Source organism: Ostrinia nubilalis, chromosome 22, assembly GCF_963855985.1.
Source record: "Ostrinia nubilalis chromosome 22, ilOstNubi1.1, whole genome shotgun sequence".
NCBI classification, from domain to species: domain Eukaryota; kingdom Metazoa; phylum Arthropoda; class Insecta; order Lepidoptera; family Crambidae; genus Ostrinia; species Ostrinia nubilalis.
The window spans coordinates 9,701,385-9,714,580 of NC_087109.1; the positions used below are offsets into that span (position 1 = coordinate 9,701,385).

The following is a 13,196-nucleotide window of genomic DNA, read 5'->3' on the forward strand; positions in this document are numbered from 1 at the left end:
GCCATAACAACAGTTTTCAAAGACAGCTGTCAAAGGTGACTAAGTTTCTTCCGCCACTTCTTTTCAGCAGCACCAGCCCATATGTTGTCCCGAAGTGGTGGTAGGGCAACTATATTTGGGATGTGTTTAAGCGCCCTGGAAAGGCCTAAATACCGAGTAAAAACCTTGGCTTTGACAAACTACACTCGACGTCAAATAAATCGCACCTCCCGCGACAAGCATATTTAAACGTATGCATCCCCACTTCCCACCAATATTGGTACCATTTAAAAGCCTAGTTCTAACCTTCATTTCATTAAAGGAAAGGTTTTTACCCCAAAAATGTGTCTTTAGAAGAATCCAGAGTCACTTCTTCAAAAAATAGGTAGTTACGCTAGAGCCAACTTTTATGGCTATAAAACTGTTAAGTTGGGTTTAATTGCTATCCATCTGTTAAAGAGGACACGTGAAACCATTATTTGGTTTTATAACCATAAAAATTGGTATAATTGATCCCATAGGTGGGCCCAAAGTGAGGTATTTTTTCAAGTCACATTTATGGTATATGTTAATCATTTATTAAGAAATTAAATGTGTTTTTCTTTAAGGATATTTATTGGGCTTTCAAATAACACCAATATTATTGGGGTACCATGATTGTGTCAAAAGAAAATCGTTAAAGTTCGCGTCGCGGAAGGTGCGGTTTATTTGATGTTGAGTATAATAATTTGAAATGCTTCTGGCTACATTAACTAAGTTACCTAAGACAGTTCGTAAGTTTTGGCAAAGCTATGACGCGGTCGTCAGCAATGATGTTCTGTGGTTTCCATATTTTGAAAAGCGTCAGTTTCTCCTTACTTAGGAGAAATTTCAATGATTTTATCTACATAAGTGGCTGTTATTTTCGAACTGTAACCATGGGTTGCCATAAATATGACCGTCATTGTAATTTGTCGAGTTGGCAAATTAATCTTGAGAAAATATACATGCTCACTCATCCGATCGCCTTTTTGTGAATGGTCAGAGTCCAAGCTGAGTAAACAATGAAGAACGAAGAACGGGCATGGACCTTCTTTTACCGGTGATAAGCTCACGGTTCTTTTATAATAATAATATCAAATAAGGTAAGTGCCCCCTACTTCGGTATATTAAGGCTCTTACGACTTTAACATTTTATTTAAAAATAACCAAGCATGATATCAGTATGAAAGCTTTTGTATGCTAAGCTTTGGTCCTTTGGCAGTAACTTAATACATAAATTATAGTTATATAGTTTGAATTTTTTTTAATATGAATTGTTCTGCGGACCTCTTGTTTGGATCCTGTTTCGTGATAAAATTTTGCTCTGTTTCTAAGTTCGTGAACTCATGTCCCCTATTTCGGGATAAGGTTTTATGCATCGAGTTAGGATATTTTAATAATGATTAAGGGTTTAATAAATTTAAAAACGATAATATAAATTTACAATAAATGTATTGTGTGAAATTGACGATGTTACTTACCTGAAATATGTATGAGAAATAATGTGAGTCTAGCTAGGTATGTACCTACGTATAAAATTTTGATTTGTTAATTCTAACAATATGTGAAAATATTTATATAACCATTACAAATGTGGGGAGGACTTCCCCCCCCCCCTCGTACCCATACAATTTTGATTTGTTATTTCTGACCGATAAGTATGTGAAAATATTTATACAAGCCATTAGAAATGTGAGGGGGGGGGGGCTAACCCCCCTTTCCCCCTAATCCCACCCCTGGAGCTGCTTCAAGTGAGGGTAGCCCCCCCCCCCCTGAAAATAACTTCGGATACGTCAATGACTCATAATAAAAAGTAAGTAAATAATTAATTTCTTAGGTAGGTAAGTATTAAAAACTAAAAAAAAATCGATTTCTTTGATGGTTTGTGTCATAAAAGTACCTAACACTATACATTTATATATCACGAACTTGGAAAAAAAGTAACAATAATACGGTTTCTTGTTTCGTGATACTGATTATTCCAAATTCCCCAAGTAAAATTCATGGATTATTGTCAAATTGTGTTAATTAACTATTATCTATCTCATATACAATACAAATAAACAAAGATAAATAAAACAAATCGAATTAAAACCAAAATTAGGTTGGTAGTACTTGTGCTAATTTATCTTAAAATTGGTCATTTATGTGAACTTCAAACTCGTGTCATATAAATTCTAGTGAACGAAACATATACCGAATTTAGGTCATGAGAAACTTAAATAATTGCATTATTTGTTTCATAACTTACATTTCAATTATCATAAATAATTATTTAAATACCAGGCATCAAAACGTTATCCATAATATCCTTGATTCGGTAGTGTCACGAAATAGGGGACACCCGAAAAATAATATGTACGCTATTTCGTGAGTCAATTAATCGCAATTTTAAAAGAATTCTACGTTTTCTTATAACTTTTTTCCAAGCCAAATCAATTGTCAAGGAACACATGAAACCACTATTATAAGTTTTATATTCAAATGGACGTTCCTTCGTCTTTCTATAAGCTTAAGAAGTTGGAGTGCTAATCTTACTGTGAGAGCAACCTTTGCACGCCCCACGGCTGTTTTTGGCTCTCTGAGAGTTTGAAGCTTCGTATTGCTCTCATTTTTGTGCGCCACAATGTTGGTATTTGGTTTTTTAGATAGCTTAAAGAATAGAGTTTTTGTAGTGATGAAGAATTTTTATAAATAATATTCCATTTGCTTATTATTTGAGCTAGAAAAAAAACTTACGAACTTACGTACTATCACGAACTAGTAGCCGTTTACCTTATTAGTCGCAACAACGGCCCAAATAAAATGTAATATGAGGCGCATCTGAGGCATTTTTATAAAACCTGTTTTGTCTGCTGGAAAGGACTCCGAGCTCACTGTACAACAATGTTGTAGGCAAGAATTTACGTTAAAAAAGTATATGAGGGTGACTTCCAAAGTTTCAAAATGAAGTTGTGCTTAATTCTTCAGAAGCAATAAAAGGAAAATTCCCCGAAGTAATTTTGCTAGGCTTCATTGTGACTTTCACTCAATGAGCAGAACTTTTGAAATACTTAGTACTCCATTTTCAACCGACTTTTTTACTCGTAAAATCATTTCATCGATGACTTGCAAACCGTCAATCTAAATTCTGAATTGTGCGATTTCCTAAAACAGTTAGGCTGGTTTCTAGGCAGTCCCACGTTTAATCTAGGCCCGTTATGTAGACAAAACTATACCTAACAGTTTAGTTAGCCTTGTCCGAGAACGCGGTTACAGCTTAGTAAAGTAGGCGGTTGCGAAAGAGGATTATTTCTTTTATCCTATTTTAACCGTGACATAAACATTAACCGGTGTTTTTGGAATGGAGTTTGACAGACTTGACGTTTGTTAAAGTTGATTAAAGTAAGATAATGCAACCCAGCCTAAGATATCTATCTACCCACATGATTTATGAGCTCGAGACTAAACTCGCGTGTGTGACATCCCTGCTAATGTCAGTTTTGTACATGCGGCAATATGTTACCAAATTATAAATTCAAATTATCCATCCATTAATCTATTTTAAAGTAAACACGCCAAGACATCGAAGTTAGAAAGCCACATTACCATAGACAAGTAACGGCGTAAACAGGTTTGTCATCCCGCGAACAGTCTATTATGTCTATTGACGTAATTCTATTGCCGTAGCAGTCTGCTTAACTGTACAATTAAAATAGTGCGCTTGGCTTCTTTAATTTAGTACAGGCACGGCAGAAAGTTGTTAATATTTTTGGTCCTTCGAATTTTGGTCCTTCGTTAATGGATGTCGTATTATCTAAGTAACCTGTGAAAGAGATTTTAAGACGTCGGGTTACTAAAAAGTTCAATAGGTAAGTAATTTTATGTCTGAAGGGAATAACTCCCGCCCGACATTCATGATGTGTTAACATTTTTAGAACCATAATAGGATCCTATTTTTATTAAATTAAGTATTTACCCTTTTCCTAAAAGGCTTGGGTGGTAACAAATAAGGAAAAAGCAATGATGGGCGTATTTAATCCTTAATTTATCCAAAATTAACGAACCAGAAAGTTATTTATAAAATGTTTATAAACTATTTCCCTGTTTAACGTAATCGTACGCCCAAACACAAAAACAGAAAGTGTTATTCACACACTGAATCATAGAAATGGCTAATAATTTTAGGAAAACTATTTTTAAATCACCATCAGATGACACATTAACATTTTTTTTTTAGTAAATATCGCGTCGTTGATTGATTTCGATTAAAGTTAAACTTATACACTTTTCTTCGCGCCTGTACCGTAATTGTTGAATATTATTCATTGTACGATAAAGATAAGATGTTTGGGAGCATTCAAACTTTAAGATTCGCACGACCTTTTAATTAATTTACCGTTGCATTTGTACAGGGTGTTCTAACAAAAAAGAGGTCATGATAAATACAACATTTTTGATTACCTGGAGGTAGGTAAATCGTTTTTCACGAAAAAATAACATAAGATTTGATCAATTTCAGTCCGAATTCAGTTACACAATGATAATATTAATAATGTAATAACAACTTAAGACAATGCTTCAATTTAATTGTAATATTTAATAAAAAGTAGGTAAACTTTTGGTGATGAGCAAAACGCATACTATAAAAATCTTTAAAGGTATTTCTCTGACGACATCGTTAAGTAGTCCCCATTTACGTCCATTAGATGTCCCGGATATAAAATAAGCTGCCCACGTACCTACATTCCCGCCAACGTTAGTAAATCGGGACAGAGGAAATCACATCAGCCGGCATTTCGAGACGCAACTGCAGTTTGTATATCTACGAAAATGCACCCAGACGTTCCTAAAGCACGTCACCCCACCCCCTGTTAGACCTAACAAAACTATACAGGCATAAGTATCCCGTAGGATCGCAGGAACACAAGCTGCGTACGGTCCCATCCCTAAACGGAGGGGAAAAAGACAATAAAAAAAGAAAAACTCACTTTTTTAGGCCCATTCTGGACAATGGTCTCGTATTCCAAACCCTCGGACATTTTTCTCACAGTTTTTAAAATCACAGAAAAATATGCACTACAAAAATTATAAAAATTTTTGGTATTTTTTCACTTGTCGATATATTTTTTGAAGCAGTTCAATGTTCGAATGTGCCGGCACTAATGTTGTTAATTTAAAACACTGTTTCCATTAAAGGTTGGTTGATAATTTGGTGTATAATGAAATTGAATGATGTACCGCCGGCCGGCGCGGGTGCACTAACCAATATCACACGCCCACAGCCTCCCTCACTCTCTGAGCTAGTCTCCTCCAGTCGTAATCGTGAATAATACATACAACTTTATGTATAGAAAGTATGTAGGTATAGGCCGCTGTTAAATGTAAAGCGCGGTCTCTCTACGACGAATTCGTTGAGACACTTCATTTGCAAATTGAACTAGACATGCGTAAAATGGAACGCAGTCTTATTTTCGTGATCGTGAAATTAAAAATATTAGTGTCAAATTGACAGGCGTGACGTTTGTTTGTCAACAATTTCAGAAAAAATATTTGTTGCTTTTTATTTATTTCGCATTAGTGCATTAAGAAAACTGTAAGTAGTAGATAATAAACGGTTCACTACAGCACATAAGACACACAGGTGAAACATTGGCCTTTGTACAAATTATTATTTTAAGGTTATATTTATTTCTTCATCACCGATCACATTTTCTTATTTTAAGATAAAAATGGAAGAAGACTTGCAGTTGCTGAAACAAGGGGCTGAAGCCAAAGTATATAAATGCACTTACCTTGGCTTGCCTTGTATTGTCAAGGAGAGATTCCAGAAAAACTACAGACACCCGGATTTAGATGCGTGCATCACCAAAGAAAGGATAAGAAATGAGGCCCGAGCTATAGCGAGATGCAAAAGTGTCGGGGTCAAGACGCCCTGCCTTTATTTAGTGGATTTTGACCGACGTCGCATCTATATGGAGCACTTCACACACAGTATATCAGTCAAAGATGTTCTTATAAGCTTGAAAAGTGAGTTGAAAGACGAAATAGACGTTCCCGCGGTCAGTAAAAACGTTGCAGTAATGATAGGAGCGGCAGTGAGGAGGTTACACGACTCCAATATGATACATGGAGACTTGACAACGTCAAACATGCTTCTAGTGCCGCGATACCTTAAAGATAAAAAAGAATTCCGATGGCACGATTATTCAGAACTGGAGCTTTCATTGATAGACTTCGGTCTTTCATACGTAGAGTCTAAAGCAGAGGATAAAGGAGTGGACTTGTACGTGCTTGAGAGGGCGCTGATAAGCACACATAATGATTATCCGGATATTTTTAATGAGATAATGTTAGGCTACACTCGAAAGGGTGAAGCCGAGGTAGCAGAGACTTTGGCCAAATTCAAGGAAGTCCAAGCAAGGGGAAGGAAGAGGACCATGGTTGGTTAATGTAATTTTTTAATTTTTTAAGTTAAATATAAAGATGTAGTCATTTTTCTATAATAATTTATATTAAAGGTATCATTTTAATAAGCAAGCATTGTTTACTTTCCCATTAGAAATTATCATAAACAAAATGATTATGAATGGTTGGAAAACTGTACAAGGAGTCCTAGGCCTTCTGTAGTTAGGTGTCTAATGATGACTGATGTTATCATGTTAGCTAAACAAGTTCAGTAAGGTATAGCCTGACCAGGAACATAAAAACCCTCGCCATGTTGCGGAAAATTAATGGTACTAATTTCTTTTAATGGCAACAGTAACTGAAAACTTCATTGACATGTCACCTTGCATGTCAGTCTATTGCTGTCAAAGTGTAAACAAACTTTATTTTAAATGTGCGCAATTGATTTTGTGAATTAAATTGCTAAAATCTTTTTATAGTCGTGAAAGAAAAGTGGTTCACAATGTGTTAAAGAATTTGTCGAAGAGAAATACTAAGGGTTCGGACAATATTTTCATTGAATAATGTTTCCGACAAAGGTTGTCAAATTGACTGACATGTTTATCGTATAGTACAGTCAACTATGAAAATTAGCTGTGGTTTGCATAGAGAAAAGTAATACATAGGAAAGTGGTTTGTTTCAACTACCTATTTTAAAGTTTTTTGTCACTTTGTAAGTATTGAATTTTATGGAATTGGGAAAGAAGTACCGAGTTTGAAGAGTTCATGAGCAGACATTGTAGTTGAATATTCAAGTTCAGAATTTAATTATTGATGAATAATAATAAAATCCTACTTGCTCGATTGATGGTTTCATTTAATTTATTTAAACCAGTTTACCTATAATATAATATTTTTTTGTTAATTTATGAAAATATAAAATTAGCCTATAATCCTGAATCCTGATACATAAAGTTAACCTATTAATTTAATACAGGTACGACTGTACCCAGTGTTGCACTATCAAATGCAATTGACGCGCCGAAAAAAAGCGCGGGAAACGTCGGTTTCGGTGGACGTCTTTTTTTGGAGAAATTATTTTTTCATTAATTTTCTATTTATAGGATCAGATAAGTAGTGCAGTGTAGTTTGTTAACTTAATTTTTATTTATATATCATATTAGTGTATCATATCTCATCACATATTGGGTAAGTTTTAACTTTTTAACTTTCCATTTCGTCCAATGGACGACGATCCTCATGACCCGGGTGGGACAGCCCCCCCGGTATCTAATTACGTTACTATTTCACGTAATAGTTCATGTCTGGACACTGAAGGATCGGTAACTGATAATAATAACTGTGAGTCAAATGTTTCACATGCAAAACGCAAACGAACTTTATCTAGAAAAGTTTGCAAACATTGTAACAAAAAAAGGAGGAGCCGTCATAATAAATCTAATGTGTTCGATTCAACAAACGTTTTTGAATGTCAGTGTATTCTTAGTAGCAGTACTAATGAATTACAGGATGCGCCCATAGTTTCTTCATTAGATCCATCTCCATCCACTGCGAATTTGTCGGCCAATGAAAACTTAACCAACTCCCCAAGTGCCCCAGTTGCTAGACCTTCTTATGTAGCTTCAGATTTGGCACCATATGTTGTTCACATACAAAGAGTTCCATCTGACCCTAATGAAAACTGCACCATTCATCCTATATCATTTGGCTTTTTCTTAAAAAAGAATGGGATTAGAAACATCATTGATGGTAGTTTAAAAAGAATTGGAAGGAACCGATTATCAATATCTTTCTCCAAATTTGAAGATGCTAACTCATTTCTAGACAACGGGAGTTTGAAGTTCAATAAATATAAAGCGTTCATACCTTCTTTTAATGTGACACGTATGGGTGTGGTGAGAGGTGTGCCGACAGACTGGACTGAAGAAGAGATTGTGAGCAATATTTCAGTACCAATAGGTTGTGGGAAAATTCTGAAAGCTAGGCGTCTTAAAAGGAAAAATATAGTTAATGGTGAGGCTCAGTTTGTACCTATAGAAACAGTGGTGTTAACTTTTGACGGTCAGGTCCTCCCTAAGAGAGTGTTTTTATGTTTTAACTCACTGCCCGTTGACCTGTATATCTATCCCACCATTCAATGTTTTAGCTGCTGTCGGTATGGCCACGTGAAAAGTCAATGCCGTTCAACTCCTAGATGCTTTAAGTGTGGTCTAGGCCACTCAGGACATACCTGTTCAGTGGAGGAAGATGAAATAAGGTGTTGTTTATGTTCAGGTCTTCATATGGCTACTAGCAAAGTATGTCCTGAATATAATAGGCAAAAGAACATAAAGGAATCTATGGCAAAAGACTGCATTACATATGCTGAGGCACTTAAATTACACCCTCCTTGTTCTAAATCTTATGCAGATGTTTTAGTATCTCCTACACCTCAGAATTCATACAATCATGTGTCATCAAATTACTCTAATAAGACCTCATACAAAAAAACTGTTTTCTTAAAGCCTAGATCTCCTCCTAGGTTCTCTAAAGGTTATGATAAATCTGCTCATGATGAAATCATTCAAGGATATAACTCTGAAATCTCTCCAAGTAAAAGTATTTTAATTAACAGCGATGAGAAATACTCAAACTCTTTAAGTAATTTATCATTAAAAGAATTAATTGTAGCCCTGATTAATTCTCTGCAAACTAATTTGTCATCCCTACCGTCCAACGCTGCCTCAATCAAAGATAGATTATTAGACAAAATTTCACATAATGAACAAAGCTTCAGCAATTCAATGGAATTGCCGCAGCATTTTAACTAAAAAAAGTGACCTTTTATATTTAATAAATAAAGAAAATCCATTTATTATTGCTCTACAGGAAACATGGCTTAAGCCTGTTTCCATTTTTAAAGTGCCTAAGTTTTCCTGTGTTAGAGAAGATCGTAGTGATGGGTATGGAGGCGTGGCTATTCTTATTAGTCACTCTACTCCGTTTTCCCATGTCCCAATTCCTCAGCACAGTAGTGATTTTTCTATTATTGCAGTTTCAGTAAATCATATAACTTTTGTCTCAATTTATATTCCTCATCCTACTTCCCACATTTATGATGAAATAGATAACATTATTGGCAACCTTCCTTATCCTATTATTATTATGGGTGATTTTAACGCTCAACATGAAGCTTGGGGAAGTAGTAGTTCTAATTATTACGGTAATAGGATTTTAGAAATTTTAGATAACAATCATTTATGTATCTTAAACTCTGGCGTTGCAACCCGCAGGACTGCGCCTCATGAAGGAGTGAGCGCTCCTGACTTATCTCTTTGTTCTACTAATTTAGCCTCGTCATTATCATGGTCAACATTACCTTCATCGTATGGCAGCGACCATTTCCCAGTTGTCATTGAATTCCCAGATATTAATAGGAATGTGAATAATCGCGAACCTCGAATGAAATACAGACTGGACCGAGCTGATTGGAGCCTATTTAAGGACAAGGTGGAACAAGGTCTTTCATCTCTACCGGTTGTTAGTGAAAACAATCAATCAGCATGTGCTGAAGCTTTAGCCTCTTTATTAATCGAATCTGCTAATCAGGTATTTCCTATTAAAAACGGTCGTCATACTAATAAAATCCCCTCACCACCTTGGTGGGATAGCGAGTGCTCAGATGCTGTTAGGAAAAGAAAGGAAGCGGAAAAGAATTACTGTGCTATTTCAACAGAAGCTAATTTTAACTTATTAGTTGAAATAATGTCAAATACCAAAAAATTATTAAAACGCAAAAAGTGGGAAGGCTGGAGAAACTTTTGCTTATCCATCTCGCCAGATGTTTCCCCTTCTTTTGTTTGGACTAACATAAGAAAATTTAGATCTGCTTTTAAAGAATCCCAGCCGCCGTCTCTTAATGATACTTTAATTGAAGAATTTTTAGATAAACTTGCTCCACCTTCTGTTGCTGAGAATCTTTCTATACCCAATGATGCTTTTTTATTTACAAACATTGAACATACAGTTCTTAGCGACCCTTTTTCACTTTCTGAGCTTAAAGGAATTTTAACTTATGTTAAAGACTCTGCGCCGGGTGGCGATGGGATCCCCTACTCATTTCTGTGTAACCTTAGTAATTCTAGCTTGTTATATTATCTAACTCTTGTAAATTCTATTTTCAATTCTGGTTGCGTTCCACCTTCATGGAAATCTCAGGAAGTAATTCCAATTTTGAAACCCCATAAGCCACGAGAAGACTCCAACTCTTACAGACCAATTGCACTCTCATCCATTCTTATGAAAGTAGCTGAGCACTTAATTAAAAACCGGTTGGAATGGTTTATGGAGAGTAAAGGCTTGCTCAGCAAGAGTCAATACGGTTTCAGAAAAGGGAAGAGTTGTGCAGATAGTATTGGCATTTTTTGCACTGATATTAGATTGGCGTTTTCATGTGGCGCTTCAGTTCTTTCGGCTTTTCTTGATATAACAGCAGCATATGATAATGTGTTGTTAACTGTTCTTAGAAGTAAACTTTTACAACTACAAGTTCCCGGTTTGCTCGTAAATTTCATCCTAAATATCTTATCTATGCGAACTATAAATGTTATTCATGATAACAAAATCTCATCCAGGTTATTAAGTAAGGGCCTTCCTCAAGGTTCCGTCTTGAGTCCTTTATTATTTAACATCTATAGCTATGATTTAGAACCTTCTATGAATAACAGTGCACATATTTTACAATATGCTGATGATCTGCTCCTCTATGTTAGTGGTAATAATATACAGTTAATGTGTGAGTCTCTTACATATTCTCTCTCCCTATTAAAATCATGGTTAGACAAAAATGGCCTTAGCCTTTCCCCTCCTAAAAGCTCAATAGTTTTGTTTTCTAGAATCCGTTTTCCACCCCCAATTAGTGTTTATTTTGATAATCAACCAATCCCGGTTAAAAATAAAGCCAAATTTCTAGGAATCATTTTAGATTCCAAAATGACAGGTCTTCCGCATTTCTATTACATCAGTTCTAAATGTGAGCGACTATTAAATATTCTCAGATGTCTAACTGGTGTCTGGTGGGGCGCTCATCCGTTCTGTTTAAAGCTTTTATATAATGCCCTTATCAGGAGTATCCTCGATTACGGAACTTTCTTTCTTGAACCCTGCAGTATAGTGGGGCTTCGTAAATTGGATTTGATCCAAAATAAAGCTCTTCGATTAGTAACTGGTGCCATGAAGTCGAGCCCTATTATTGCTCTTCAAGTCGAGTGTGTCGATCCACCTCTTAAGCTACGTCGTCAATACTTAAGTGATAGATTTTTATTCCGAGCATTACAGTTTTCGAATCACCCTCTCCATTCAAAACTTACAGCTCTTTTAGAATATGTAGAATCTTCCTCATACTGGTATCACAAATCTCCTCCGTGTCTAGTAATCAGTTATCGTAAATACATATCTCTGCAAGCTCCTACCCATAGTTCCTCTTATCTGCCAATTTTTTGTAGTAAATATGAAGAGTTAATGTTCTCCCCAGAGATTTATTTTGATTTGGGTGTTTACAAAGATGATCGAAATGCCCTCACAAACTTTAATTTTATGATTGACAGGGATTGGTCTAACTGGCAACACATGTATTGTGATGCATCAAAGCATTCTACCAATAGCCAAGTAGGCGTTGGAGTCTATCATGAGCAATTAAAAATAGTTCAAAAAATCAAATTTCCCCCAGAAACATCTGTATTTACAGCTGAATGTTTCGGCCTTTTCAAATCTCTTGAATACATCTTAATTATGAAATTGCAACAAACTATTGTTTTCACTGATTCAAAAAGTGCTCTTCAAGCTCTTGTTAAATTCCCTTTTAAGTCAAATACTTTCTACCCTGTAATCATGGATTGCAGGCGGCTACTATACAATTGCTTCTTAAAAGATTTGAAAGTTGTATTTGGTTGGATTCCTGGTCACAGTAATATTCCCGGGAATGAAAGGGCCGATCGCTTAGCTAATGATGCAATTTCCTGTGGTGACCTGTTTCCATATAAAAATTATAGTCATGACTTACTTTCACTTCCCAAACTCTCCCTTAGGGAATCTTGGGAAAGTCAATGGACTGACAGCAGTCAAACTAAAGCGAAACACTACAGGAATATTCAACCACATGTTCCTCTCAAACCGTGGTTTTTCAAACTGAAGCTGGATAAGGCAGGGACTAGTAGCCTCATTCGTATGCGACTGGGTCATGTTTGCCTCCCCTTTCATTTGGCTAGATTAAAGATTGTAAACAGCGACAAATGCGACTGTGGAGACGCAAATGAAGTGGGTGACCTAAACCATTGTCTATTTTCATGCCCTAAATATGACCGCTCCTCTTTTATATCTTCCTTACTGACCCTCCGTGTCCCTTTTCCTACTTGCATTAATTCTCTTTTATATACGAACGACCTCTCTATATATAAATGTATCTCTATTTATTTATCTAATAATAATTTAAAGGTTTAGTTTTCCTAATTTCCTATTAACACTTCCTACCAGTTCCTACCTATACTGATCCTAGCCCTAAATTCCGAAATTCCGCTTTTTTATTGACATCCGTTTCCCTACCTTGACATTGGCAAATGCGCAAACCGCGCGAGCCATATAAAAAAAAAAAAAAAAAAAAATTGACGCGCCTCTATGCCAGGGTTTTTATGTTCCAGTGGGTCTAGACAAAGTGCCATTATAATCGCAAACCAGTCGAAAAGTGGTCGAAAAGCCCCTTTTTTGTATGGAATTTGACGGATTCGATTTTCGATTCGATCAAAAAGTGCGTTTTGTCTAAGGGGGCAGCCCCC

The 13,196-nt window shown here is 35.9% G+C and overlaps 2 protein-coding genes across 4 annotated transcripts in view; one reads left to right on the plus strand and one right to left on the minus strand.

Moving 5' to 3' along the window:
* Nucleotides 1-5,332, minus strand: part of LOC135082817 (coactosin-like protein) — a 34,793-nt gene extending 29,461 nt beyond the window's left edge. The window contains exon 1 of one of the 2 annotated variants that reach the window (XM_063977580.1): nucleotides 5,246-5,332. In XM_063977580.1, coding sequence (XP_063833650.1) covers nucleotides 5,246-5,317 — 72 coding nt within the window. In that variant the 5' untranslated portion in view covers nucleotides 5,318-5,332. Of the gene's footprint in view, nucleotides 1-4,970 lie in introns of both variants that reach the window. The other variant, XM_063977581.1, reaches the window with a different exon arrangement.
* Nucleotides 5,333-5,492: 160 nt separating this feature from the next.
* LOC135082599 (EKC/KEOPS complex subunit TP53RK) lies at nucleotides 5,493-6,515 on the plus strand. 2 transcript variants are annotated; one of them, XM_063977378.1, is made up of 2 exons: nucleotides 5,493-5,623; nucleotides 5,706-6,515. In XM_063977378.1, exon 2 carries the CDS (start codon nucleotides 5,712-5,714, stop codon nucleotides 6,429-6,431), a length of 720 nt encoding a protein of 239 aa, XP_063833448.1. In that variant the 5' UTR covers nucleotides 5,493-5,623; nucleotides 5,706-5,711; the 3' UTR covers nucleotides 6,432-6,515. The 2 variants fall into 2 exon arrangements, with proteins under 2 accessions (XP_063833448.1, XP_063833449.1); XM_063977379.1 differs by having other exon boundaries at nucleotides 5,493-5,575.
* Nucleotides 6,516-13,196: the final 6,681 nt, after the last annotated feature.

Bases quoted from the DNA above. Each gene is read 5' to 3' on its own strand.
- LOC135082599 (XM_063977378.1), top strand. From the start codon at position 5,712: ATGGAAGAAGACTTGCAGTTGCTGAAACAAGGGGCTGAAGCCAAAGTA.